Source organism: Cryptotermes secundus, unplaced genomic scaffold, assembly GCF_002891405.2.
Source record: "Cryptotermes secundus unplaced genomic scaffold, Csec_1.0 scaffold546, whole genome shotgun sequence".
Lineage (NCBI taxonomy): Eukaryota > Metazoa > Arthropoda > Insecta > Blattodea > Kalotermitidae > Cryptotermes > Cryptotermes secundus.
The window spans coordinates 537,533-564,485 of record NW_019734970.1 but is presented as its reverse complement, the minus strand read 5'-3'; the positions used below and the strand labels follow the sequence as shown (position 1 = coordinate 564,485).

The 26,953-nt window shown below is 41.0% G+C and overlaps 2 protein-coding genes across 9 annotated transcripts in view; one reads left to right on the top strand and one right to left on the bottom strand.

The window, feature by feature from the left end:
• Window positions 1–187, top strand: part of LOC111869098 (FAD synthase) — a 40,313-nt gene extending 40,126 nt beyond the window's left edge. For all 5 annotated transcript variants that reach the window (XM_023860321.2, XM_023860318.2, XM_023860320.2 and 2 more), the window contains one exon: window positions 101–187. The gene's annotated coding sequence lies outside the window, so the exon portion shown is untranslated. The remainder of the gene's footprint in view (window positions 1–100) is intronic.
• A 2,480-nt stretch (window positions 188–2,667) lies between these two features.
• LOC111869092 (coiled-coil and C2 domain-containing protein 2A) overlaps window positions 2,668–26,953 on the bottom strand; it is a 111,179-nt gene continuing 86,893 nt past the window's right edge. For all 4 annotated transcript variants that reach the window (XM_033753285.1, XM_023860308.2, XM_023860310.2 and 1 more), the window contains 14 exons: window positions 25,777–26,034; window positions 24,455–24,590; window positions 23,040–23,243; window positions 21,181–21,374; window positions 19,749–20,063; window positions 18,932–19,127; window positions 17,959–18,147; window positions 15,793–15,958; window positions 13,370–13,488; window positions 11,283–11,543; window positions 9,316–9,545; window positions 7,124–7,259; window positions 6,708–6,927; window positions 2,668–5,319 (listed from right to left, as the gene is read on the bottom strand). In XM_033753285.1, coding sequence (XP_033609176.1) covers window positions 6,739–6,927; window positions 7,124–7,259; window positions 9,316–9,545; window positions 11,283–11,543; window positions 13,370–13,488; window positions 15,793–15,958; window positions 17,959–18,147; window positions 18,932–19,127; window positions 19,749–20,063; window positions 21,181–21,374; window positions 23,040–23,243; window positions 24,455–24,590; window positions 25,777–26,034 — 2,593 coding nt within the window. In that variant the 3' untranslated portion in view covers window positions 2,668–5,319; window positions 6,708–6,738. The remainder of the gene's footprint in view (window positions 5,320–6,707; window positions 6,928–7,123; window positions 7,260–9,315; window positions 9,546–11,282; window positions 11,544–13,369; window positions 13,489–15,792; window positions 15,959–17,958; window positions 18,148–18,931; window positions 19,128–19,748; window positions 20,064–21,180; window positions 21,375–23,039; window positions 23,244–24,454; window positions 24,591–25,776; window positions 26,035–26,953) is intronic.

Below are 26,953 nucleotides of genomic sequence, written 5' to 3'. Positions count from 1 at the left end.
AGGCACAATGAATAAAGGTATTAACTTGTATATTGTGACAGACAAAGCACCACTTCTGATTACCAGTAATCATGTCAAATAATGATAATTTTTGCAACAGGAATCATCAATTATGAGTGAAAATGTGTGACTCTGTATCATCAGCTGAAGAGCTGGAGCAACTTGTGGCCATTGCTTTCGGTCCAGAGGGTCGAGCAGTGATGGTACAGCAGCCCACCGGCCAGTTCACCATTACTCGTAGTGGCCACAGTATTTTAACATCCATCTACCCAGAGCCTGATCCCAAGCAACCTGCACAACACATGCTTATTGACTGTGCCAGGAGAGTCCATGAATCTTTGGGAGATGGTGTAAAGAGTTTCATAATAATGACATCATCACTGTTGAAATACTGTAAATCCCTTGACAATCCCACAGATGTGGCGAGACAGCTAGGCATGCTAGGAAGGCAGCTGAGTTCATTTCAGTGCCAGAGAACAGAACTACCTGCAGTGAATGACAGTGTTCTGACAGAGAGAATTGTCTGCTTTGAAACAGTTATTCAGACTTTCTTTTCTACTCGATTCCCAGCTCCCGTTTGCAATTCCTTATCCTCCTTATTGTGTCAGTGGATTCAGTCTAATACAGGCAGTGCCCTGGAACTGAAAATGCAGTCTTATTCCCAGCGCACACTACAGACATTGCTGAAAGATTTTTCAGTGCTCTGTCAGTACAAGAATGGAGGGTCTAGACCAGTTTCTGACTCATTCATCCGGCAAGGCTCTAGACTATGTCGGCCTGCCATTAATCTGTCAGTGTCTGGTCCATGCAGAATACACTTTCTGATGCTTGGTGACAGTGACTCTCCAGGTAGTGGTTGTTTCGATGATATTGATATCCAGAGCGAAGTAGAGAGATTTCTCAATAATCTCAGGACTGAAGGCTGTGAATATGAAAGAATTTTACTTGTAACTTCAGCCATATTGTCAGACCTAACACTGTTCCGCTTAAGATCTTTAAACATTGCTGTTCTACAAGGCATCTTGCCAGAAGAAGTAAATTACATATACACTGCCATGTTTCCCTTGCAGCGGGAGGATTCCAGAGAAACTGTAATCAATGTAAAACCTGAAGTGGACTGTACTTGGTTAGAAATACCAAACATTTATCAACTTATCCTGCATGCACCAACATCTGAACTAAGTACAGAATATGCCTGCTCCTGTCAGAGTGCCATTAAACTTTGCATCGTTGCTGCTTCTCATGCACTGATGCCTAATTTCAGTCCATGTGTAACAAAGGTTGGGGGCTCTTTTGAAAAAGCCCTTCAAATGCATCTTGCAGTAGAAAGTGGAAAGAGCTTGCATGATCCTTTGTCATGTGGAGTGGCAAATCGTGCAGAATTAATGGAATGGCACAAACAGTATCGAGCAGTTTCTCAGAATTCACAAAGCACTGTTAGTGGAAGTGATACTTGTAGAAGGGACAGCAGAAGTCAGGTAGAAAATTTGGGTACAGGTGCCACTGTTAAAACAGAGGCCATTAATGAACACACTTTAAGTGCCACATCTTTGATCAACATACCTAATTTCAACGACCTGCATGACACTTTCAGCAAAATGACACTGCTTGACAATGCTACCATGGACCAAGTTCTGTGGCATGTAAGTAAAGCCTGTGCTGGGCTGGATGCAGATGTTATGGGAGCCCTTGTGAAAACGTTGCTTGCAGTGCAAAGAAGATTGCCTCATTCTCACAAGATGAAACAGAACTCTGGTTTAGAACCTGTCGGCCTGAAGCTTTGTATCTTGCAGCATTCCCTATGTGCTACTGCCAGTCTGCTTAGGATTTCTGGAATCTTACAGGTTAAAAAGAAGTTACCTTCATAGGAGTGTCATGTGTGATTTGGGGTAGATCAAGTGTCACAGGAATAGCCGAATGTGACCTATGTGTGAGGTAGAAGGCTGGGTCTATCCTTGTATGTGGGGAAACAAATCTAGTTTGTTGTAACACCATGTATGTCGAGTGCACAGTGGGTAATTGACATGGGTTTTTGTCAAAGTATGTATGAGATTGAAAATTATAATTCTCAGGAGCAGTTAATGTTATTTTATATACTTCTGACACCAAATTGTCACGTGTTGGGTATGTCTTGCGCGACACACAACTTTATGCCATCTTGGATGTAGCAAATTTATAGCACATTCACTCGTACACTTATACAATTCACAATTACACAATTACCTCCTCTGCTCTCAGCGACTGCTAGACTTCAACTGCACTGTGTCCCTCCTGATCACACACTCTCTCGTCACATACTGCTCAGCTGGCTTTTTATACTGTTCCCTGTTGCCTCATGTCAACAACGGTGTCCCCTGTTATGTCACCGCGGGGGAGGGGATGTTTACCGAGCATTGCGTAATGATGGAAGGAGTGAGGGTGTGATGTCACTCACGAGACCCCTACTTCCTGTTGCGCCATCCACGTCACAATATACTCTTCCTATTTTCACATAAAAAGAAGTCTCAAATCTGAGACAGTAAAATATGGTCTCGAGTCCCGAGGGACTCAGACCCGAGAAAGACTGCGCTGGCAAGGGCCAGCAGCACATACAAAAGTCAGACCCGTCCTCTCGTCAGAGAGGGCGCCCCACAAAAACAAAACCGTAACTGTTAAAGGTAATAAATATCTGGTCATGAGCCCCAGATGGCGCTTGACACCAAGACTTACTGACTGACCAACTGTCAGTCGCAATGTGACTCGGACATAAGGAGTAGAAACTTGGAACTGGCCCAATTGAAATATCAGCAGACCACAAGCAGTGCACTGACAAAGTCGGTTCAAGTAGAAGAGCTTTTGGCCTACATTCATAAGATGCCCATTTCAGATCTTGGCTGGGACATCAACTATCCTGGCTCAGAGTTTCTGTGTTTTTCATCAGCTCTCACGGAGAATGGTGGCATAGTATCATAAATTAAGCTATAACCACTTCCTTTCACATCTTTCCATTTCACTCTCATCCTATCATTCTACACTACTGAGTTACTGACAGTGTCATTAAATGAACTACAAAAAAGCAATGCAGTCTGAAAGAAAGAACAGATAAGCAGAAACACTGGTGTGGACATAGGTTGCATATGGCTGACTATAAAATTCTTATGAAAGTTTCAAAATTGGGGGTGCTGAATAAACAACTGCTGTGGAGGTTAAGGGAAAGGCAAAGCAGGGAAGGAAGTGAAGTTGTACAAAAGCCAGTGAGAAGAGAGTGGACACACATGGCAGAAGCACTTGAGGAACGTAAACAAAAATGGAGAATTTGTTATGGGACCTTGTTCAGAAGATCATGACTTATTGATGATATCCTTGCCTAAATCAGCATCAGTAACATGACTCCATGTCTGTTTATGTAACATATTGAAGGCAACAAATGAAAGGTTTCCTGGCCAGTCAGGTACTGGCATTTCCTCCAGTAACAATGTAAATGTTCCCTCTGTGATATGGGTCATCAGAGCTTCATTCTTTTAAACAGGGTACACTGCCAGAAGTCTGAGTCTATACGGGTTACCTTGGTCTCAAATCTGTTGCTTCGCAATGCTGTGTGCTGTGCAGTGTTGCTGTAAAATAATTCCTCTCACTGTCCAAAAACTTGCTCTGTGGACCACACTGGACCTGCAAGCTTATGCAGTTATGCAGACTGTCTGTCCTGGTAGTGGGTTACACTGGTTTGGAACCCAGCTGACCAAAATTGTGAACTCTGCTCCTAACATTCACTGTGCACGGTACAGAGTATATGTATGCAAGAAATGTATCTCATGTTGATATTCAATGCTTTTAATTATAAAACTGAATTTAATACCAAAGCAACATAAGGAATTCCTCATTCTTAATGTCAGCATAATTATAAGTTATATCCTCATAATTAAGATGTAATAAATAATGATTGAAAGAGTATGTAATTTTATATTTCTAATTAACACTGCAGATTTCTCAGTACAGGTGCTGTATGGTTCACCAGACGCAGATGTTAGGACCAATGGCTTCTGAATTCGTCATATTTTAATATGGATAACTAAACAGGGCACTCATATACTCAATATTTTGTTTTCAAAGTTCTCAAGCAGTATACCAAACTAACAAATTTGTTTGAAAATATGATTTTCCTGATCTGGAAACATACTAGTCTATAAAGTCTTCACATTGCAAGGTGCCCTATAAATTTATCAATGCATCTTTTCCCCTTGCCTTACCTCTCTATAAAATAAAACTTTCTGTGTGTGGGAAATTCCTGGTCTTCACTGTGGTTTGAAACCAGTGTTGATCTGTATGTCCCCTGTGCCAGCCATCGTCATCCTGTGACTGCAGGTACTGAAGTCCGTCTCAAAAATGTTCTCAGCACAGAAACGGTCTCCTTCATGACCTTTCAACATCCTAACCTTCTCACTGAGAAATCCCTCATGACCAAAAATTTAAATTCACACAGACTATCTAACAATACCCCTTTTTCTTTCCAGAAATACAGTTTATTGAAAACTTGAAGCACAAAATTTTTTAAGACTGTTATCTTTCAAGATGTCATGCTATGTAGTCTAGTAGTATTTTAACAACATTTTGCCTCTGCTTCTGGGTCAAAGAGTAAGTTCAACCAGCAAGCAGACCCTGATTGATGCTTATGTGTCTGCTTGGCTTACTCTTTGATCCTGAAGGAGGAGGAATTATGTTCATTCAAAATTCAGTAAACTTCTACCAGACTGCATGACATTACATCCCAGATGATAAAAAGTCTTCATAACCACTTCTATGAGGATGTCAAATCTCACACAAAACTTCTGAGCTCCCCTTAGATTGGAAGCCTCCATGTCCACTGCTAAAGGTTAAGTGCTGTCCTCAATATGGCCACTAGTCAGCTTCCTCTTCTGCCCTATCCTGAAACTTCTTCAGGTTCTGGCCCAGGGGTCTGGTAACTGCTAAGGCAAGTAACAAATCAACTTCCTCACAACAGATGTCACTGGGAGATAAGACGTTAATACTTTGAAATGTTGGGGCTCGAAACAAACATTTACATAGAAACATTAGGCCTGGAGGGGGTATCAAGAAGTTGCAACATTTCTGTAATGTGTACCTGACCCTGAGCCAAGTCATGTGTCTTGCAACACAAGACGAATTTATATTTTATTTAAAAAAAATAATGTTTACTGAGGTAACACCGTTTCATACATCTCATCAGTTCACTTCTTTGTGTCTTGTATAGTTAAGATGGCTTCAGCCAATATAGGATGTCTTGTTGAAGGACATGGACTTCCTGCAGAAGTATCAGCCAATCAGCATGATCATTCATGCAGCCTGCAGAAATTAAGACATTTCAATTAATGGTACAAAATGGCAAAGTACAATTTGTCATAGCAGTTATCACATATTGAGATGCGTGACTCTTAGACAGGTTTTGGATTGGATGATTTGGTTTTATTGACACCTTACACACAACTTGGGACTACAGGAAATTATAGTGCTATCACTGATCTACACACTTCTCAAATCACTGGACACGCTGAGTCTTCTCAGTCTTCGCTAGCTGTATCTGGGCAACCAATTTATAACTGTCTTACTGTAACTGCAGAACACTATGAAGTTGTCTCTACACAGCCTAATTCCTTTCTTGTCATTTCTTCTCAATTATTCTCCCATCTTCCAGTTCCAGAGACACTCAATTCTCTGCTGCAACAATCAACTCCAGAACTCAACTGCCTTAAACGATCTGCTTTGTTCTTTTTATAAACCCACAGCACAGAAAACACAGCTCTTCTATTGTCGCATGTATTCGTTTATGCAGAAACGTGTTTACTCAATTGGTCCATCGTAACGGCTGTACATGTCACATCTCATATCGTGACACCTCCTCTGTTGCTGTGTGCTGGCATTACCTAGCATCAGACATTTCTGTGTCTCCAAAATTCTTGCTTTGAGTAAATATGGCACATTGCTCCCTTCTTAAGGCTGCTCATCCTGAGTAGCATATCGGTGTATCACCATTCCTTTCTGAGGGCTGTGATGATTGTGACATCTCTGATCAGTCTCACCCTCCTTCCCATGGGTCAGTTTTTCCACTCCTGCTGCTCCCTCCTTAAGGCCACTCATCCCAAACAGCTCTGTGACAGGGTGCCAGTCGATCCAGGTGTGCCACCATTATAAGTCTTAGATCCATATTTCAGTGATGCTTTCTGGTTTTGGCTGGTGTCTCTTCCCAAACATCCGTCCCTTCTGAGCTCCTCATACCAAATTGTCCTGGCCATGTCCCTTCCGCCATGCCACTCCTGCATGGCAGGTCATCCGTCTGCCGGCAGTGGCCAACTTCTTCTGGGACCCAGCAACATTTTATACAGATTTTGTTCCCAAGTCATCTTATAAGATGCAGATCAACAGCTCGGGAAGCAAACATTTTTTATGTGATCTGAGACATGGAATGTGACACCATGTGAGCTGGTAGACAGTTATCAATATTTCAGAGGAACCTTCTGCCTCCATTTGCATGGCATATTGCCTCTACCCTGAAGATGGAGGCAGCAGGTTGGTAACTTTGTGTTGCATCCCTGGATAAAGTAATATTCAATCAATTTTAATGTTGGAGCATGCCAATTTAAAATTACTACCCAAGACAAACTCTGAGTGTAAATAGTTTTTGCTTCTTTCTGGACTCTGGACAAAGAGATTAGTACTCCATCATGTTCACTCACCTGAAATGAAGCAGAAGATGATGATGGAATGTCATCTCCGCTTGACAAGGGATGCAACATAAACCCACACAGACAGCACATTGTTAGGAAATGGGTGGACATAGACAGCCAGCGCAAATTCTACATCCGGACTCTCGTTGTAATGGACACCTGTAGCCTTCATAGCCTCTGTAATTGCTTCCATATTGGTGTAGGGAAGGTTGATAGGAAACCCACACATCTGGAATAACACACAGTGAAAACAGGCAGAGTGTAATTTAAAGAAGTCTTCAGGGGATTAGAGGGTTAGTTTCCAATGTATAGTTAGCTAGTTAGGCAGATAATCTGTTGCCTGCTTAGTTAATGTGTTTGTTGGCTAGTTCAGTGATTGATTGGTCATAAGGATTAAAGTAACCCCTCAGAACCATTGCACGCACCTTGTGGGAACCCAGAATGTGCTGTAACTCTTGAATGTGGTCAGGGGTGGACAAGTTCTGCTGCTTCCATGTGGCGTGCTCTAATGCTGGCAGCAATTTGCGCAGGATAGCGATGCAGTAACGGTTCCACAGAGTCCTGCATTAAATTTTTACATAGCAAATTAAGACATGCTCATAATATTATTCGCTCTTGTGGACTTCTACAGATAATCTGTCGGACTGAAAATATGGTAGTGAAAGTATACAAGGATTTAATATGTGAGGTTTGAGGTTTTCACAGTGGTTGCAATGAAGATTACTGTCTTCTGCGAGTTAAGATTTTCCTCCGTTTAAGATGTTCTTCATTTTAAGTGCTCAAAGCCATTGGTTCTCAAAGAAACCTTTAAGTGGGGCTCTCACTGTAGTCAGATCATTACCAACCTTCGGAAGGATCCTACTACTTCCATTTGAGCGTAGAATATGGAGGCAGTGGGTTCCGCCAAACTGATCCATTAGCCATGGCATCACATCCCAGAAGCTGTAATCTTCCAGGATTTAATAGAATTGGAGTAACTGTCTGTAGTGATCAGTTCATTACAGTTTCTACTGAAGGGAAATAATACCAAATTTATTTCAATCTGATAAATGGTTTGAGAGATGGAACATGATGTCGCTTATGTTTTAATTCTACACAATTCATTCAAGTAACACATGAAAATTTCTTGAAATTAGAAAGAAATTTTTGATCAATATAGCATTTACTGCACTCAAATATAATCATATATAACATGGGTAAGCATGCTGCTGAATCTGACACAGAACATAAGAATAAAAATTTATAATCCCTCGCTTTATCAACGTATGTGAGTGAATGCTGGACAATGAAAGCAACAAAGACAAAGGCAAATTACAACTGCTGAAATGAATTTTATGAGACGAATGGCAAAATACACATGCATGAACCATAAAAGAAATGAAATATTGAAAGAACTGCAAACACGACCTATACTGAATAAAATTTTAAAATCGCCTGTATTCAATACTTCACCACGAAGCAAAGAAACATTTGTGAAATCACAGGGATCAAGGACTTATAATAGTGAAGTAGCCATCTACATTACTGACTGTTGATGATGCTCCCCCAAAGATACTTTAGACAGGCATGTCAAACTCAACTTGTACAGAGGGCCACCTCAGCCCTACAAATAATAGTCCAGGGCCGCACTTCAAAATAGAAATATACATTAGATTTTCATACAAGGAAATTTAATTCTATTTATTATTTAGGAATAATTTCAATATAATTACCTAAAGTCACATATCTTAGTTTTAAAAAGCAAGAAAATGCCATTTTTGACAAGTATCAAACAGTTTTTCAATATGTAAAAAGAGAGATTACACAAGAAGTTATGTTAGAAATAGCAAAACATTGAATTTCATGCAGGCTGCTAATTTACGTCTGCATGAGACTTCTTTTCTTCTGGTCTGTTGGAAAATTGTCTTTACAAAAAATATTTCTACTAAAATTTTAATATTGATTTTAATATCAATTAGCTCTAAAAGTTGAGGGGCTGCACTTTGTGGCTATGGGGGCCGCATGTTTGACATGGCTGCTTTAGACAGACAGTATTATTCCTACATTTGGGTCTGAGACACTCCATTGTAGATCTGGTTCACTGTTTAAAAACTGTTTGGTTTATTCAGAAGTTAGTGGCAGGAGGGAAACAAGACAAATCCATTTGGATACAACAGTCTGTAAGCTTAACCCTCATTATAATCCCCTGTCCATGTAAGAAGTCAGAGGCAAAGGTTGCTATATCATGCTGGATGGTAAGGCCTATTGCACACCCCAAGAGCAGTGACAGATAAAGATGGAGCATTGGTGAAATGGTGATCTGGCAGAAGGAATTCAAAGTACTTGAAGCAAAATCTTCCCTAATGTCAGTCTGACCACCATAAATTCACATGGACTGCCCTGGGATTGAATCCGAGCTTCTACTGTGAGAAGTCAGCATCTAATTGCTTAAGGTATGGCACAGTTTGTAAAATAAATAAAAGGTAACGCTATGCCTGTAACAGGATGTGGAGGCCTATAAAGTTGTGAGACGTTGAGGCTCCCATATTTTCTAAACAATCGGCTCGCAGATGGCGGTGAGGTTGTCGGCCTTACATGCCGGCTGAAAAAATAAGTAAAGTAACTTAAGAAGAGTGACCTTGCTGTCTTTCTCCACTTCATGAGAGAGTCCCTCAGCTGCTTCTCAATTCGGTCCTGCAGCAACTGTGTGGCAGAGACTGAAGTGGCAGTGTAGTCTAACGATGCAGGCTGAACACTCCCCATAGGAGCCCCTATGCTGCGTCCAAAGGCAGGTCGCCAGTCAGAACGATGACTTATGTCAAATCTTGTACGCCATGGCAATTCCTCTTGCTGTACATTAACCCAAATCTAGATATCCAATCCACATAAAAAAGTTCCACTTAGTACTCAAATTTGAATGCTCATTGCGATTACATTTGCTTCTAGTTTATTTAACACCACTGCCAGTGACTTAGACTGTGGAGTGTCAAATGATTGGAAAGGATGTAGAAGGCAGTGGTTGTGGCCTAATTTATGCTACTATCCAAGCACTTGCATGGAGGGACTGATGAAAACCACAAAAAACTTTCAGTCAGAATGGCTGTGTCCTGGCCAAGATTTGAACTAGGCGTCTCCAAAACACAAATCAGAAATGTTGCCATCCTAGCCAACTTAAAGTCAAGATGGCTGAACTGTAACCAAGCAACTATTGCTTCTCATCCACAGTATGTAGTCTGATGTAATACTTAATAGCAACACTGTCAGTAGCTCAAACTCTATAGTGTTAGGATGAGTAATGAATGATGAACTGGAAGGGATGTGTAAGGAAGTGTTCATGACCTGTTTCAAAGTACTATCCTGGCACTGATCTGGAGGAACTGAGGAAAACCACAAAAGGTCTCAGTCAGTACAGTCACTGTTCTGGCTGAGATGAGAATCAGGCATAAGACAGGAGTGTTTGTGCCTGAGGCAACTTGCTCAGTGAACCTGAACTGTAAAATGCAGTGGGCATAAAACCTCCATTCACAGATTTACTAATGGTCTGGCTAAGTGAATGCCAGGCAGACAAGGATACATTAATCTGCACTGTTACTGCAATCTAACTCAATGCGCACAGCCCTTCTTGAATGGATGATGTCATTCACTTGGTGAAGATATTCCATGTTTTTTTGGAACATGATTCATAACCATGTTCACCAACAAAGGATCATATTTCAGTCTAGCTAAATCCAGTCCACACCTTCACAATCAGTTCCTCTAAGAGCCTTATGAACACTTTTACTCCCAGCAACTCTGCTGCCAGCTCCCCTCTCAGCCCAGCGGTTCACAGAGTTTCACAGTAAAGTGAATAGCAGGCAATACACATATATCCAAGAAATTGCAAAATGTAGTTACATGTACTGGGGGTTGAAGGCTAATAAAGGGCTCTGGTGGGGTGCACTGATGCCAGTAGTTGCACACCATCAAGTACCAGAACGCCACCTGTCAAGTAGGGCTCTGCCGGCAAATCCTAGCTCCCCTGCCTCATGGTGACCCCTAAGCAACACATTCTGGGGTGAGACTACAGATGTGACAGACGAAGTGGGGTGAAAGACAAGTGTCTGGCACCTTCAAAAGAGACTCTCTGGCTAAGGAAAGGAAAACCCCTGCAGAGAAACCAAGGGAAGGGGGGATTTTTAGATGTGGTGAAGCCAACACCTTGACACCTTGACAGAAAAACATTGGCCCTCCTAAGTTAAGGTGGTTGGGTAAAGATTAACAACTTCTCCCCAGACATTACTTGTTCAGGAACCCAAAAGGGAGGAAAAGGCTAAACTTAAATGGACCATACAGCCAAAGGAGAAGAAGTTACATGTATTTCATAGCAGCAGAGAAAAGAACATGTGCTCAAAAGAGATACTTATCTCATCATAATGAGTTTGTATGCAGCCTCTGAAATGGCAGTCTGATGAATGACCAGTTACCCCAGATGTCTGAAATGGTCTCTTCCACAGAGGATTTTAGACTAAAATTTTTGCTAAAGCAGTTGTCAGTCCTAAGCCCATGGCCCATGATTGCTTATTCAACACACTCGCTCGTATCGGAATGAGAGAAGTAGACACTCACATTTTCATCATTAACGAGACAGAACACTTTCTGTAGAGGACAGAAGCTATCCTGAATGCTATACTTCTGGCCAGAGGAAGGATCCCATAGCCAGTAACTGAACTTGTGTTGCTCTTCCTCCCTTGTAAGTACATATGCAGTCGGCCCGTGTGGTATCCCCACACCAAGCAGCAACCAGGCTTTCTTACCAAGGTGCATAAGGAAACAGCAGAGTAACACTGCATGGTCCTCAGAGTCGCCAGATAACAGACGCACGACTTGCTGAAAAGCAAAGCCTTCAATCAGTTGCAGTTAGGCGAGTATAAACATGCATTCCAATATGATGTAAAGCCATGCCTCTTTTCCAGATACTTTCAGTGCAACTTTACAGGCACCATCGGCAGAGCGGCTGCAGATCTGCTGAGAAATATCAACCATTAATTATTATAAGATTTACTGACATGTTATCAAGCATGGGCCTACACAAATCATGACAAATCATCATGGCATCTAAAATTCTCATAATGACTAATATCTTCTTTCTTTCTTTCTTTCTTTGACCTGTCAAAGATAAAAGAGCGAAATAATTTATTTCTTCCTTTCCTTTATCACTTTCATATCTCCATCTTCTTCTCCCTTTATTGCTTTCCCATCTCTTTTATTTGTCCTACTGGCATTCCACTACCTCTTCCTTTCTTCCTCTTCTTTATATTAAAGAAGCTCCCTTGCATCTGCTCTCCCATTCCTCTGTCCCTTTATCTTCCTACCTCCTTCTCTCATTATTAATTTCTTGTCCTTTTTATTTGCTTGTCCTATCCCCATACCGCAGCAATTGTGTGTAGAGATCTTCCCAAGCACAAAACAAACAAGACTATTACTTACATGTAGATGTTTCAGTTCTCCTTTAAAACCAGCAAATTTTTCATCCAAAGTACGAGTATAGTGTGGTCATATTTTATGTAAATTTGAAATAGTGTGACAGAAAAATATTAATGAAGTCTCACTTCATGTGCAGAGTTTGAAATATTGTGAATCCCAAGAAACTGGGCAAGACTGACCTATGTGTTTCCTCGCATACAGTGAGACAACACTGTAACTTGGCTTCCATCCTGGCTCCTTGTTTATGGAGACGGTTCCTAGTTTATAGGAAATATATGCAGATCTGGTCATGCAAATATGTACCATTAGATTTGTAACTGCTGATCACAGTGGCCACACAGCCTAAGGCATGAACTGTCTTTGCCTGCTCGAACACTGGGACAGCAGGTTTGAATCCCACCGAAGGCATGGATGTTTGTCTGTGTTTATTCTGTGTTTGTGTAGGTACAGGCCTTGTGACAGGCTGATCTCCATCCAAGGAGTCCTACCAACTGTCTTAGAATTAAGAAACTGAAGTGAAACAAAGTATTTCATGGGTGCCTTGTGCTCCAAAGTGAGAGCAACAGGAAAGAGAGCGAGAGAGACATTTGTACCTGACGGTACCTCTTGTTTGACTGGGCACCACTTTACCTTGCCAGGTGAAAGCAAAGCTATCAGTGTGCTTGATTAAGCATCATGCCACGAAGAAGCATTGGAGTGGAACCGCAATTCCATGCATTCTTAACGCCAGCACTAGATGGAAGTGAGAGATTATCTGCACAATTCAACTTCTTTAGCCCTGGGAAAACAGTCCACTAAATATGCAGCTGAAGAAGGCACAGAGCCCATTTGGAAGGTATGAAAGAAAGAAGAATCTCTTACCTTTGTGAGTAATTGAATTCTGACACCTGAGTTATAGACTGTAGCCTAGCCACTGTACTGACTAAGCTATCTCTACTCCAGTTTACTTAATGTCAGTAGCATATGACATCTGGTGCTGTTATGATCGTTAGTATCACCATGCCAAATTCCTTGCATTCACCCTCTTATTATACAGATATCAGCAAACAGGCCCCAACACTCACTTAGAGTTAAGTGTGTGAGAGTGGACTTAGCAAAGCTTCCATCATAGTTAGCATTCACTGGCCTCTGTAAAGTAACACAACTGCGCACATGCTCTTTTATAAATATTTTCTGCATCTATGAATCAAACCAACTTGAAATGGAGAATAAGTACTGAGTTTACTTACATCACACGTAAGCCAGATGTCAAACAGCCCTGGAAAGAGAGTGCTGCCAGCTATCATAGGTATCATTGACACAAAGCGTGCAGCCATTTCCTCTGTTATCGGCTCTCCTTCTAGCAGCACTAGAACAATGCAATACAGCTATAGTGACTGTACAGGAAAGATAACATATATGAAATATGCTCCTAATGTGGAATATCTTGTATTGGGAAATAAAATGTGAAAACTGCAATGAACTGCCTTACAGATACTTGGATGAAGCCAAGTAATGATCACTCATTTCAATTTTGTTCTTCCCAGTCACTAGATGACAGCATGATTTTCCGCAAAGAAGAAACTGAGTTTATACAGTGATATCATGCAGAATGGAGGTGGAGAAAATGGCGTGCTGTATGTTAATTACACAAGTAAGCTAATTAGAAGCATTAAGACAAAGTGTTCCTCCATCCGGAATAGAACAAATGTTTGCTTACAGTGGTATATTCCTCCAGTCTAGGATACCGAGATTAATGACCGTGGGGATCCGTTGTGCTGACCACGTGACGCCCTCTATCCGCAAAAGTTGGTACTATCTTCGCCAACAAGCACTCGGTCGGTCAGTTGGTCGGTCGGTATAGTTTGCTTGCAGACTACAGACCATGGAGTTTGTTTGTTTGTTTTTGTGTTATATTTCATATTGGTAACTCTACTGTTTCATGGATGAATCTTAAAGTAAATATTTTTTAAACAGAAATCTAAACCTTACTTCACATTCAGAACTCCTATAATACTGTCGCATGTTTCTGGCTCCGTGACTAATAATGATGTGTTTGGGATTGGATGATTGGATTTATTGATGCCTTCTTTTACAGGCACTCTTTTAATCACAATCAGTTTACAACGATTCACAATAAATGTCTGCGTAAGACTGAACTGTGATTGATTTCTCTTCTAGTCCGTCTTCTACTGTTCTGACTTTGGTCCGGGTTACTTCATGGCTGCCTTCTAATGTACAAATGCTATTGACTGACTTACAAATGCCCCAGTTCTTATCTGAATGCTACTTATATAGCTTTGCAGTATCCTAGGAAGTGTTTGTTGCTTGCCCGTATCCATGGACACGCCTGTTGATTCCACAGCAACGAGCTGCTTTCCAAAAGTCTTACAACTTTCATTCTAGCATTCATGGACATTTTTAACACCCAGCGATGGTTTGTGTCCAAGAGTTGTATCTCCACGGAAATGTGTTTGCAAACTTGCTTCTTAGAAACAGGCCTACATATCACAATACACTGACCCATCCTCTTTGGGTATCAGTTTGCCATATGTTTGATTTAGAAGGATAGCTTTTAGTGCTATAACATTACATCATCTCAAAGGATATAGTTCATGCAGTCACCTATAAATAATTAATCTGGGCAGGTCTGTGTGTATTGTAATGTTTGTCAAAATGTCATTTCCATGGTTATCAAATGCCAAAATTAATTTCAGTTACAATAGGCTCAGAATGTAACAGTAATAAACAACAGTGTTTCCATTGATATGACAGTGTCATCAGCTGCGATTACATTGTCAAACTTTGCAGAAGAAAGGTACCTCTAGACTGCTGTTGTTATGCTTATTCTATTAAACTGTCTTGCCAGAACTCTTCAAGTTCCAATGATATCTTCAGTAAAAATGCAATTTCAGCGTGTCCCTCAACAGCTGTAATGAATACAAATGGATCACTGGAAGTTATCTGTGGAAACTGTGGCTACAGATGGGAACTGTCAAATTTTCCCAATGAATTTTCAATGGAAATTTCACTAAATTTTATTTATTTGTTGAGTACTCTGGCTTCAAGTGTACTCAGGAGATTTATTGACCACTTATACGCACAACTTAGAACTACCAGTAATTACAGCGCCACCACCAATGTCTGCACTTCACAAATCACCACAGCACATGCTAAGTCTTTCCCAGTCTGCTGTGCCTTCACCAGCTGTTCCCTGGTAATGGCTTCTAACAGTGGAGATTCTTCAGCTTCTGCGCTCAAGTCCTCTCTGAATGGCAGCAGCTCCCTTCCAACTGACTCTTTTCTTCACAGCCTCCCGTACAGAACTGACTTGGTTGCCCCAATTATTTGCCTCTTAACTCCTTTGCATGTACTGAGTAGAAAACATCGTTTCCAAAAATACCTCTACTGTTGTATGTGTATCCACTGCCATGGGAACGTGTTTACCAAGCTGTTGTCTAGAAATGGCTCTACATGCTACAATACTCATGTTTTTACATTTGGAATCTTCACTGTTGTGTCCCACCATCAAATGTACTGTGTTTACACTTCTTAGTAATGCTATTAATACAGCATTACAAACATCTTATATCCTTCCCCTGATATGTTTCAACCCAAACTAAATCATCTTAATGTGCTCCTCTCATGCATAAAAACACTTATGTTTATGTACCTGGAGGGGCAAGGGGCCGGAAGAACCTGGTGATGCAGACAGACTTCCCACTGATGTCAATGACCAATGTCTTCACTTTTCTGTGGGGAAACTGTTTAGCCACCTGCAGCTCCCAATTTTCCAGGTGTTCCTCCATGAATGGCAACTCACTACTCTCCAACTTCTCCTAGTAAAACAAAATTCGCACAGAAGGGGAGGTTGAGGTGAAGCTCACACAATAAAAATTACTAGAGATAAAAATTTTGCAGGAGCCTGCTTGATATGAAGCATTACTTTCAGGAAAGTTTTAAATGATTTTTGCCTTGTTCACACCATGACAGTTCAGCTAGAAATGGCATCATTCACTTTGACTCCCAGCAAAGGCACTGGTTTCTTCTTTCCATTGTGCTGTCCAGAGGAGCTATAGATCCTTATATCATCCCATACCACTGGTACTTACTTCATTTTGACATTCAGAGCACTGGGCAGAATGCGTAGTCAGTATAGCGACTGGCTACAGGCTGGACGACCTGGGGGTCAGAGTTCAAGTCCCGGTGGGGTTAAGAATTTTCACTTCTCCACATCATCCAGACCGGCTCTGGGGTCCACCCAACCTCCTATCCAGTGGCTACTGGAGGCTCTTTCCCTGGGGGTAAAATGGCAGGGGCATGAAGCTGACCACTCACCTCCAACTAGTGCCGAGGTCAAGAAAATGTGGATCTATACATCCACTCCCCCATACACCTTCATGGCATAGTGCTTAACTAGTTAAGGACAGGGAAGCGGCCTCCGTAGTCTAGAGGTAACGTTCCCACCTCATGACTCGTGGTACGCAGGTTCAAATACCCGGCGGAGGTCGTCGAATTTTTAAGGGCGGAAAAATTCAGGGAACAAGTCCTCCAGGAGGGACTTTAAGCTGTGTGTCCTGTGTCATAACTTTACGGCACGTAAAAGAACCTTACATTCTCAAAGGGGATCACTGAGCCAAATTCCAGGACGTTTCCCGCCCAACAATAGCCTCTAAGGCCTCTGATAGATGGGGGAAGCATTATAGACACCACTAAGNCTAAGCAAGTGGCCGAACTCGCTTGCTCGGCGGGACTGATGGTACGCACCATTTATCGGTAGGGTAAAGAGACTGGTAGAATATCATAGAGGGAAGCACAATAGATCAAACTGGTCGCGGTGCATGGGGAAACCCACCCTCTCTAAATAACTAACTAACTAAGGACAGGGACAAATTTACCTTACCGCTGGTACTAGCAATACCTTTTGAGGGAGTTAGGACTGTCAGAGGATGAAGCTGACCACCACCTTTTTCTAATGATGGGCTGAAGAAAGATTTGATATTAAAGTCTGTGTCAGCGACTCAGGTGGCCAACAAAACGTTCTTAAAGTAAGCATAGGGTAGAGTGAAGTAGGAAGGTCCAGACTGAGATGGCTGGATGATGTAGAGAATGAATAACAAGAGCTGAGAGTGAAGAAATGGAGGTAAAAAGCAAATAATTTAGAAGGATAGGGATATCTTGTAAAGGAGACCAAGGTTCTTAGGGGACTGTAAAGCCAAGGGGTAATTTACAAAGTCAATGATTGAGTAACCTGATTTTAACTGGAACTGGCAAATTTTAAGGAACCCCCCCCCCATATTAAATTTCATTAAAATTCGTCCAGTGGTTGAGTTGAGTCCAAAAGCCATATACAGCAAAGTTAATAGGCACATTTTTTTTTTTTTTTTTTTGCCATTTCAAACATGCCAAAAACATAACAACAACCAACCAGTCAACTTCACAACACTATTTATTTTAGCAGTTTTAGTGTCAGCCTTAAAAGGCACAACATATAAAAAAAGGACTTGAAATTTTTAATTTTGTAGGTTTTGATTGGAAATGAATTTCTTAAACTGTAATTTCTCTGAATGAAACACTTAACATTATATTATAGTTGCATCCAGCAATACAGAATATCAGTTGTGTTGCATACAGAGAATCAGCCTCATCAATGCTGAAATTTCATTAATTTTTTTAACCAAAAATCCAATCATAGCATCGTAAGGACTACATTCACCTTAAGGAATAGGCAGTGACTTAAATCATTAATATTTAAGGTTAATAATAAGAGGAGCTTTATCTCCATAAATCCTATGTGATACTTAGTTCTATTTATACTGTTTTAGCATCAACATGGAACCTTGAAGGGCTCTGGAGGGTTCAGGGGAGGTTGAACTGTGATGAACAGGCTGAGGAAAGTTGCATCTCTTTGGGGTAAGCCTGGCTGATTGTCTCCTGGGATGGTGAGAACACTGAACTGACGATGGTGTGACTCCTTCTCATAGCCCAACAAGATCGGTGGAGAGTACAACTTGAATGTTCCCTCAATCTGAAACACACAGCAATATGATACAGTCAGAAAATTATCACAGCTGTGACAAAATAGATGTAATTAAGCACTTATACTCATAATTAAGTAACCAAGTATGAATGAATGAATGAATGAATGTATAAGGGGTGGGCCTTCTTGGCCCTTGCACCACGACCACAGTGATCTATTGTGCCTCGAGTAACGAAGTAACTAACAAACCAGATAATTAATTCCTCAATACTTTGTTCTGGAACACCTTCAGACACATACAGAATAGGTATAATTATACATATTTGAAAGCAGCCTCCGTAGTCTAGGGGTAACGTTCCCACCTCATGACCTGGCGGAGGTCGTGGAATTTTTAAGGGCAGAAAAATTCAGGGAACAAGTCCTCTGGGAGAGACTTTAAGCCGTGTGTCCCGTGTCATAGATTTATGGCACGTAAAAGATCCTCAAGTCTATAGGAGACCTCTGAGCAAAATTAGGCAAAGTTTCCCACCCAAGTATTTTCCAATTCCTCCAGTAGATGGGGAAGTATCAGGGACCACTGCCAGAGAGGGCCAACCTCGCTGGCAGAACGGGGCTGATAGCGAACACCAGTATTGGAAGGGCATGGCAACTAGTTAGAATAATTAAAAGGGGGACGCACAATAGATCAACAAATGGTCGCAGTGCATGGGGAAACCCACCCCCTCCAAATAATAATAATAATAATAATACATATTTGAATCTGTATTTCTTAAGGAAGGACAGAGGGTGACAACAGATTCTAAAGTTCCATTATCATAACACATTCACCTACCCTTGAATTAAAGTAGAGGGTGGAGAATGGGATCTGCAGACTCCCCAGCCAGTTTCGTTCAAGTCGTTGATGGATGTTGGTCTCTCTCATTCGATCATCTTCCAACAAGTCAACTACGATCTCATCAAACAGATGAAGGTACAAGCTGTCCTGAATTGACTGGAGATTGCCAGGAGAGTAATCACCATTTGGTGGCCTGTGAATTGTATTGGTTCTTTTGATTTATCTTAATCCATTTCCATCAGAATGACAGCATGAACATTTCCTTGCTTACCTTTTTTACTTGACATATGATTTACAGTACCATGAAAGCAGCAGAAGTTTCTGATCCATATCTCCATTATTTCTATAATATATTTCATAACTCAAATATTAAAAGTGCTGACTGGTTCAACATTCCTTCCCCCTTTCATAGTTAACTTAATGTAAAAGTTTTCCCTGTGATTAGTTAATTAAGCACCATGCCATGACTTGAAGTATAGCTCCACCATTCTTGAGCTTAGCACTAGATGGAGGTGATTGGACGGCTTTACATCCTGGCCACTTTAACCCCAGGGAAAGAGCCCCCAGTACCCATTAGATAGGCCCCATAGCCTGTCTGGACTCTGTGGAGTAGAGAGAAATCTCTTGCCTCCTGCCAGGAACTGAACCTTAGCCATCCAGCCTGTACCCCACCACCATATTGACTGAGCTACCCTGGCTCCTACTAGCACAGTTACATTTTACAAATTCTCAAAAGAGAACATATCAATTATATTTGTAATCAGATCAGGCTAACTAGCCTGAACTATGAAAATAATGATCAACTCTGACTTACTTCAAAGGCAACTGTAAATTCTGATTCCAGGTGGGGTTTGCACCTTCTGCAGTTGTTGTCCTCATACTGACTCCCTGAAATGACACCTCCACAAATGGACGTACGGGAACCATTGAGAATCGCAAGCCTTGCTGACCTCCTCCCACTGTGTCCACATCCTTTCTCACAGGAACTTCAAATGCATGAATCACATTCACAATGACCTTGACCTCTTGACCTGCCAGATTCTGCATTGTGACCTTCTTCCTTTCCCTCCTTGTGGGTCGCAGAGGCCTCTTAGGTTGCAGCCATTTCATAAAAGTTAGTCCAAGAGTCCTGTGTGAGTAAATTTTGTTAATCTGATAAATGTAAAGTTATCCCTGTGCTTAATTAAGCACCAAGCCATGAAGACATCAGGGAGTAGAGATATAGGTCCACCATTCCTGATCTCTGCACTAGACAGAGGTGAGTGGTCAGCTTCATGCCCCGACCTCTTTACCTATGAGAAAAGAACACCCATTACCCATTTGATAGGAGGCTGGGTGGGCCCCAGAGACAGTCAGGATGCTGTGGGGTAGAGAAAAGTCTCTTCCCCCTACCGGGAAGCGAACCCTGGCCATTCAGCTCGCAGCCCATCATTATACTGACTGAGCTATCCCAGCTCCTGTTGTTAGCTTGAGTGCTGCTCCAAAAATGAATGTACTTCATCCAATTTCTTTACAAAGTTGTTATAGACAGAACAGTCTGCCAACTAGAAATGCATGTTGCATGTTTTACATACAGCCCCATAGTAAGAGGGGGCATATGGTAGCGTAGTTGGCTGAGACACTATGCTATGACCTAGAAGGTCACAGGTTCTATTCCCAATTAGATCATTCAATTTTTCAATTGACCTAATCGTTCCAGCCAGCCACACTATGGCCTGTGGGTCAACTCAGCCTTTAACACAAATGAGTACCAGGAATCTTTCTGGGGATAAAGGGTAGCTGGTGTGTAAGGCTGACAACCTCACCACCATCTGTTAGCCGATTGTCTAGAAAATTTGGGAGCCTTAACTCCTCACAACTCTATGGTCCCCATGGCCTGTTACCTCTGCCCCACAGTAAGAAATTCAGGTTCAGAAATAATGCCTTTATTCACACACATTTGTTCTCCAAATGTTGTGCTAAAAGAAATTTGGATATAATATCTATGTGATGAATTATGAAAATCAGCTGTCATGAAACATCACTACAGACACTGCGCGACAGTGTGAACAGTTCAGTTCCAATAAAAAAATTTCACTGTAATTTTTTCAGTAGTTTTGGAGATGAACAGAACACAGTCTCCCCATAATTGGTCAGTTTCTGTTCTCTGTGAAAAGAACAAATATATCTGTGGCAGTTTCAATAGGCTCAAGCAACCCTATACACATTCTTCAGTTTAGAGTTTAAGTTGGTATGGCATGATTTACCCTATGTCTGGCACTTGGTCCTCAATTACGATGTCCTGCAGTTGGCGATGCTGCTGGGCGAGGTGACACTGCTTCAGGACCCTTTGTCTCACTTTCTGTAGGAACTGCTGGCCCCAGTCCCGATGAAACTCCAGTTGATCGGAGGACAGCGTTTCCACATGTGGATCTGTACTCATCAGGCGCTTCTCATACACCTGATGGATACATACTGAATGATTACACAGGAATAAGGACTTACATAAACTAAACCCGAACAAACAACTTAATTTTTACTGCAATAAAATTCATGAAATGAACTGAAAAAAAAAAACACTTAGAAAGATTATAAAATATAAAAAGATATTTCAGAAGAATCAATATTAACCAAAATCTTTGGTACTGAATGTGTTGGCATAGCAGTAATGCTCTTAACCTATAATCAAGAGGTGCTTGGTTTGAATCTCAGCTGGAACATCATCTGGGGGTTTTTGTGGTTTTATCCAATCCCTCCAGGCAAATTCCAGGACCATACATTGACCATGACCACTGTGATACCATCCTTTAGATATTACTACATATGTTATGAGATCAGCACAAAAAATTTAAGAATATCACCCAAATATATTCTAAGTTATATGAGCTTAAAGGTTACATATTGCAGTATGTACTACTACAAAACATATCTTGTATAGACAGGGAAGTATCGGGTTACATTTGACATAAATGTATTTTTCTTCCATAGGTTATTTAACAGTTCTTTCAGTTTTGAGACTCTACAATGTCAGATGGTTGGATGATAGATAAATGATGCATTGGAAAGGCTGTGGAAGGGAGCAGTTGTGGCCTGACTGAAGTACGAGAAATATGCGGAAAGTAAAAATACAAGTCGAGTAAAAATGCAAGGAACATATTTTTTCCAGAAATGGCAGTGCTGCCATGTGAGAGGGGAACCATATGAATAGGCAGAGTTCACCGGCCACAGTCATGGCAACCTGGTGCTCACAGTGTATGTTTAAAATGGCCGTGTTAATTCAAGATCCTGCCAAATGTGAGGTTCGTGCAGTAATTTGATTTCCTCACAAGAAAGAAGAACCTGCTGCTGAAATTCATTGCCAACTTGTTTCTGCATACAGTGAAGATGTTATTAACGGGCAAAACATGGCAAAATTGTGTTGTCAATTTGAAGCAGGAAGAAGTGATATTCATGATGAAATAAGGAGTGGAAGGCCATCATTGTCACTGACGAAATCATTCAAAAAATTGATGAAGACATTCATGCTGACAGACGTTTAACCATCGATGAACTTCATTAACGATGTCCAGAAGTGTCAAGAACTGTTCTGCGTGGCTCAGGGGGTAGGCACGAGATTTCTATGACAGTGGAATAAAAAAACTCATTCCGAGGCTCACTAAGCGCATTGCGATCCATGATGACTATGTTGAAAAGTAAATAAAGATGTGTTTTAAATGTGCTACAAGTGAATAAAAAAATGCTTTACACATATTTTCTTGAGTTTGTATCTTTACTTTCCCGATATGTTTCGTATTATCCTGACAATTGCTGAGAGGGGCTGTAGAAAACCATGCAGAACCTCAATCAAGATAGCTAGTGTCCTGTCCAAGATTCAAGCTGGGCACCTTCCAAATTAAAAGTCTAGAGCACAACCTCCAAACCAACCTGTTCAGTGTGAATGTGTTAATACTGATTCTATTGCAAATAATTAGGAACGAAGCAGCCCTGACTACTCGTAAGCTACTCTCTCAGCACTTTTCTGAACACTATTAAGGAAAATAAGGAGAGCCAGTTTTCTGCCCAATTTAACTTTAGCTATAAAGCTGGCATGCTAAATTTGAGTCTGTGTCTGGTTTTCCAAATTTACCTTAAATACATCCTTTGGTATCTCTTTCTCTCGAAGTGGAACAATGCGAAGTCCACGAAACTCGGGCTCCCCCTGGTCTCGCAGCCATAATAATCGCAGGCGTGAATTTGTATCCAAATCCTCCATTTTGCAGAAATCAAACTCTACCTGCAGTGGATCTAAACGAAAGTAGTTTGGTTCTGTGTTGAACCCCATACCTGCATTCTGTAAATCATTGATAATATGCAGTAAGACATTCAAAGACTCACATACAGATACTACGAGATAATCTTACGATAATTTTTAACAGATTTAACATGAACAAGTTTTATTAGTTTATAGATGTGTTAGGGCAGCATGCAAATTGATGATGCTTCATCATGATTCAACCAGTCGAATGACTGTATTTCCTGGAACAGAGAAAAGCCAAAACATTATCAAGTATTTATGAATTTCATGTTATAACTTGCCCAATGTGGCTACAGCCATAGTGAACTACTGCATCATCCTGTCCATGCTTAACGTAGGTAGTGGGAAAGGCAACCCTCAGTATGTTAGTTTCTTAATTAGTGTGTCAAGTACCTCTGTGCTTTCTGTATGTACTTCTCTCAATTCATTTTGATTATGACTAGCATGAAGGATAATCTGAGAGTAAATAAGGAAGGGAAATGTAAGATATTACACAGCCAGAACAGAGAGACTCTCTGCAATGCATATGTTTGCATTACAAACTGTACAGTTGTGAGTAACAGAGGAACGTGACAAGAAATACACTTCCCTATATCACCACTGTCCTATCCCTTACTCCTGTGAAGCAGATAACAAAGTTCTAGCTGTATCATACAAGTTATACACAGTCTTCCTTCACCAGTAGACAATTATTCAGCTTATCAAATAATTCCCTCTTAAGGAATGTGCAAGGTACATATCTGTGTTCATATAAGCCTTCAACAGTAACCTCTCTCTCCAATTCAGTAATAGTTTCACACCAACTCCATTATCTCTCACCCATATTTCTTAATGGCGATTTTCTATATCTGTATGTAACAAATGTCTGGTTGAGCATAGTTTTTTAGGTTGTAAAACTGTGTAGTTCAGAGAGAGCCAGACATTTCAAGGAACATGTAGCTCCCATCTTCGAAGATGAAGAGTAAGCTATGCAACATCAATCTTGATGGTGGGTCAGTGTGTTTAAGAAGGCACAGCTCAAAGATAAGCCTGACACTTTTAGAAGTAAATTCCCATCTAACATTACATGTTCAACTGTTCTGAAACTCAAACAAAATAAATGGAATCTGGTAGAATGGCACGCGTAAGAACTGTAATATGGATCTGAAAGAAATTAAGTACAATAAGCATCTACAAAGGTGTTCAAAACTTATTGGGAGGAGAAGCATCTCCTTTAAGTTTTTGCTCCCCAGTGTTACACCCCGTACCTTGATGAAATAGAAGAAAGAAGCATTGCTGGGATCATTTGGGTCAAGCTGTGACTTCTCTGCCCACTCCCGCAGTTTCTCAATGTCCAGGGCACCTTCTGCACCAAGCAATGCCATCAGGTCTGTACAACTGTCCCTGTGGAGATAACATGTGGAAAGTATGCTAACAGTGATAGAAGGGAGACTGGTGCTGCAGGAGGTTCTTGGTTTGAATCTTCGACAATTTACCAGGTGTCCTGATTGAGGGTTCTGTGGTCTGATACAATCTGTCAAAGTGAAGGCAAGAATTAGTACCTTGAAATATGCCACAGCTGACTCTTAATTCCTTACCTACTCATCATCATCATCATCCTCATCGTCCTTCCCAGTATTAGCAGGGCTTGACTTATAGTTGTAGGGGCACTGGGGTAATCAAAATATGGAGGCCCCTGTTAGAAATTAGGTTATGACAATTCTTTTATTTTTGTTCTATTTCTTATAATAACTAAGCAGCCTCCGTTGTCTAGAGGTAACATTCCCACCTCATGACTCGTAGTACGCAGGTTTAAATACCCGGCAGAGGTCGTCGAATTTTTAAGGGCAGAAAAATTCAGGGAACAAGTCCTCCGGGAGGGACTTTAAGCCGTGGGTCCCATGTCGTAGTTTTACGGCACGTAAAAGAACCTCATGTCTCCAAAGGAGGCCACTGAGTAAAATTACGGATGTTTCCCGCCCAACAGTAGTCTCTAATACCTCTGGTAGATGGGAGAAGCATTATAGATACCACTCAGCTAGTAAGAGGCCGATCTCGCTGGCTGGGCGGGACTGATGGTAAGCACCAGTACCGGTAGGATATAGAGACTGGTAGAATATCATAGAGGGAAGCACAATGGACCAAGAGAGGTCTAAGTGCATGGGGAAACCCACCCCCTCCGATAACTAACTAACTATAATAACTAAAAATACAGACTAACATTTTGTGATTTTAGAGAAGCAAATGCGTCAATAAAATCTGTGGGTTCTATTTCTCTGTCAGTTTTTCTTATTGTCTGTGATTCAGTACCATAAGATACAGTTGGCTGAGAAGGTGTCATAAATTCATACTGTTTTATGCCTATAAATTAATGGTGGTTTGAAGATCTAGTATTGTGACAAAATTTACAAATTTACATCCAAATCCTTCTTTCCTTCATAGGATATGTTATATCCCAAATAATTAAAATTATTATTTTGTTCCAATATCCCATCATAAATGAAAATCTAAGTTCTAATTTACTCTGCTCCTCTACTATTAATTTTTTGCAAGATTTGTTTAGTTACATAATTAGTAAAGATTTATCAACCTCCGTCCTTTGGTCCAGTACTTCTCTGGAGGTGCCAGTATCTTCCCACCCCCTCCTTGATGCTCCTCGCTCTCCACTCCCCATCCCAGCCTGCATGCCAGCACGCCTGATGTGTAGAAACAGGTGACTTCCTTGTTACTGCCCTCTGGGAATGGACAGAAGTACGTTCCACTGCCAACACCTGCATGGCTGAATGTCAGCACTTGGTTACTGCTGAACTCATGACGCTCCAACAAGCAGTTCTGTAGCGTTATGCCACTGCAACAGTTCATTCTCTGTGAAGTCTGACTTCTTTAACATAAAACAAACTCTGTACTCAATGATAAGTGTTTCAATTCAGAACTGTGCTTCTCAGAGTATTTTTTTTTCCCAGATTTTTACAATCCTGAAAATGGCTTCCCAGGATTCATAGCATCATTTTATTTCTATATCAGATCTGTATAGCAGAACACACAAATTTGTGGGAGTTTATGGTGATGAGAATTATATATATCCATACATCCTGATGTTCATTTATTACAACCAACAATCTGACCTTGTAAAGCTAATTTCACAATAGAAACATACTGAACAAAATTTAATTTTTGTTGCATTTCACTAAATATTTACCATATCCAAAAATATTGCTAATAAAAACTGTATATCTTAAAAAGTTTAGTATTTTCTTTCACATACCAATTTTTCCTTTTCAGCAGTGTTTCAGAAAACTGATAAAATTTTGATTCAAGCTTTGTGAATTATATTGGACTCACAAAAATTAAAATTAAGTTGAAGAGTTCTATCTTCTGAGATATAATTCCATGTTATGTTATGTTATGTTATTAGAGGGGGTGGGTTTCCCCACGCACTGAGACCAGTATTGGTCCATTGTGCTTCCCTCTATGATATTCTACCAGTCTCTATACCCTACCGATATTGGTGTGTACCATCAGTCCCGACAGAGCCAGCGAGTTCGGCATCTACTGGCTTGGCGGTATCTATAATGCTTCCCCCATCTACCAGAGGCGTTAGAGACTATTGTTGGGCAGGAAATGTCCTTAACTCTTTGACTGGCGCGGGCGTGTTTTAACACCCGGACGATGCCAGCCGTTCCCTGGCGTTGGCGTGTTTTAACGCTTTGACAATCTCTTCCCTTCTTTGCTCTCTTGGCACTCATCAACCAAAGACATACATATGA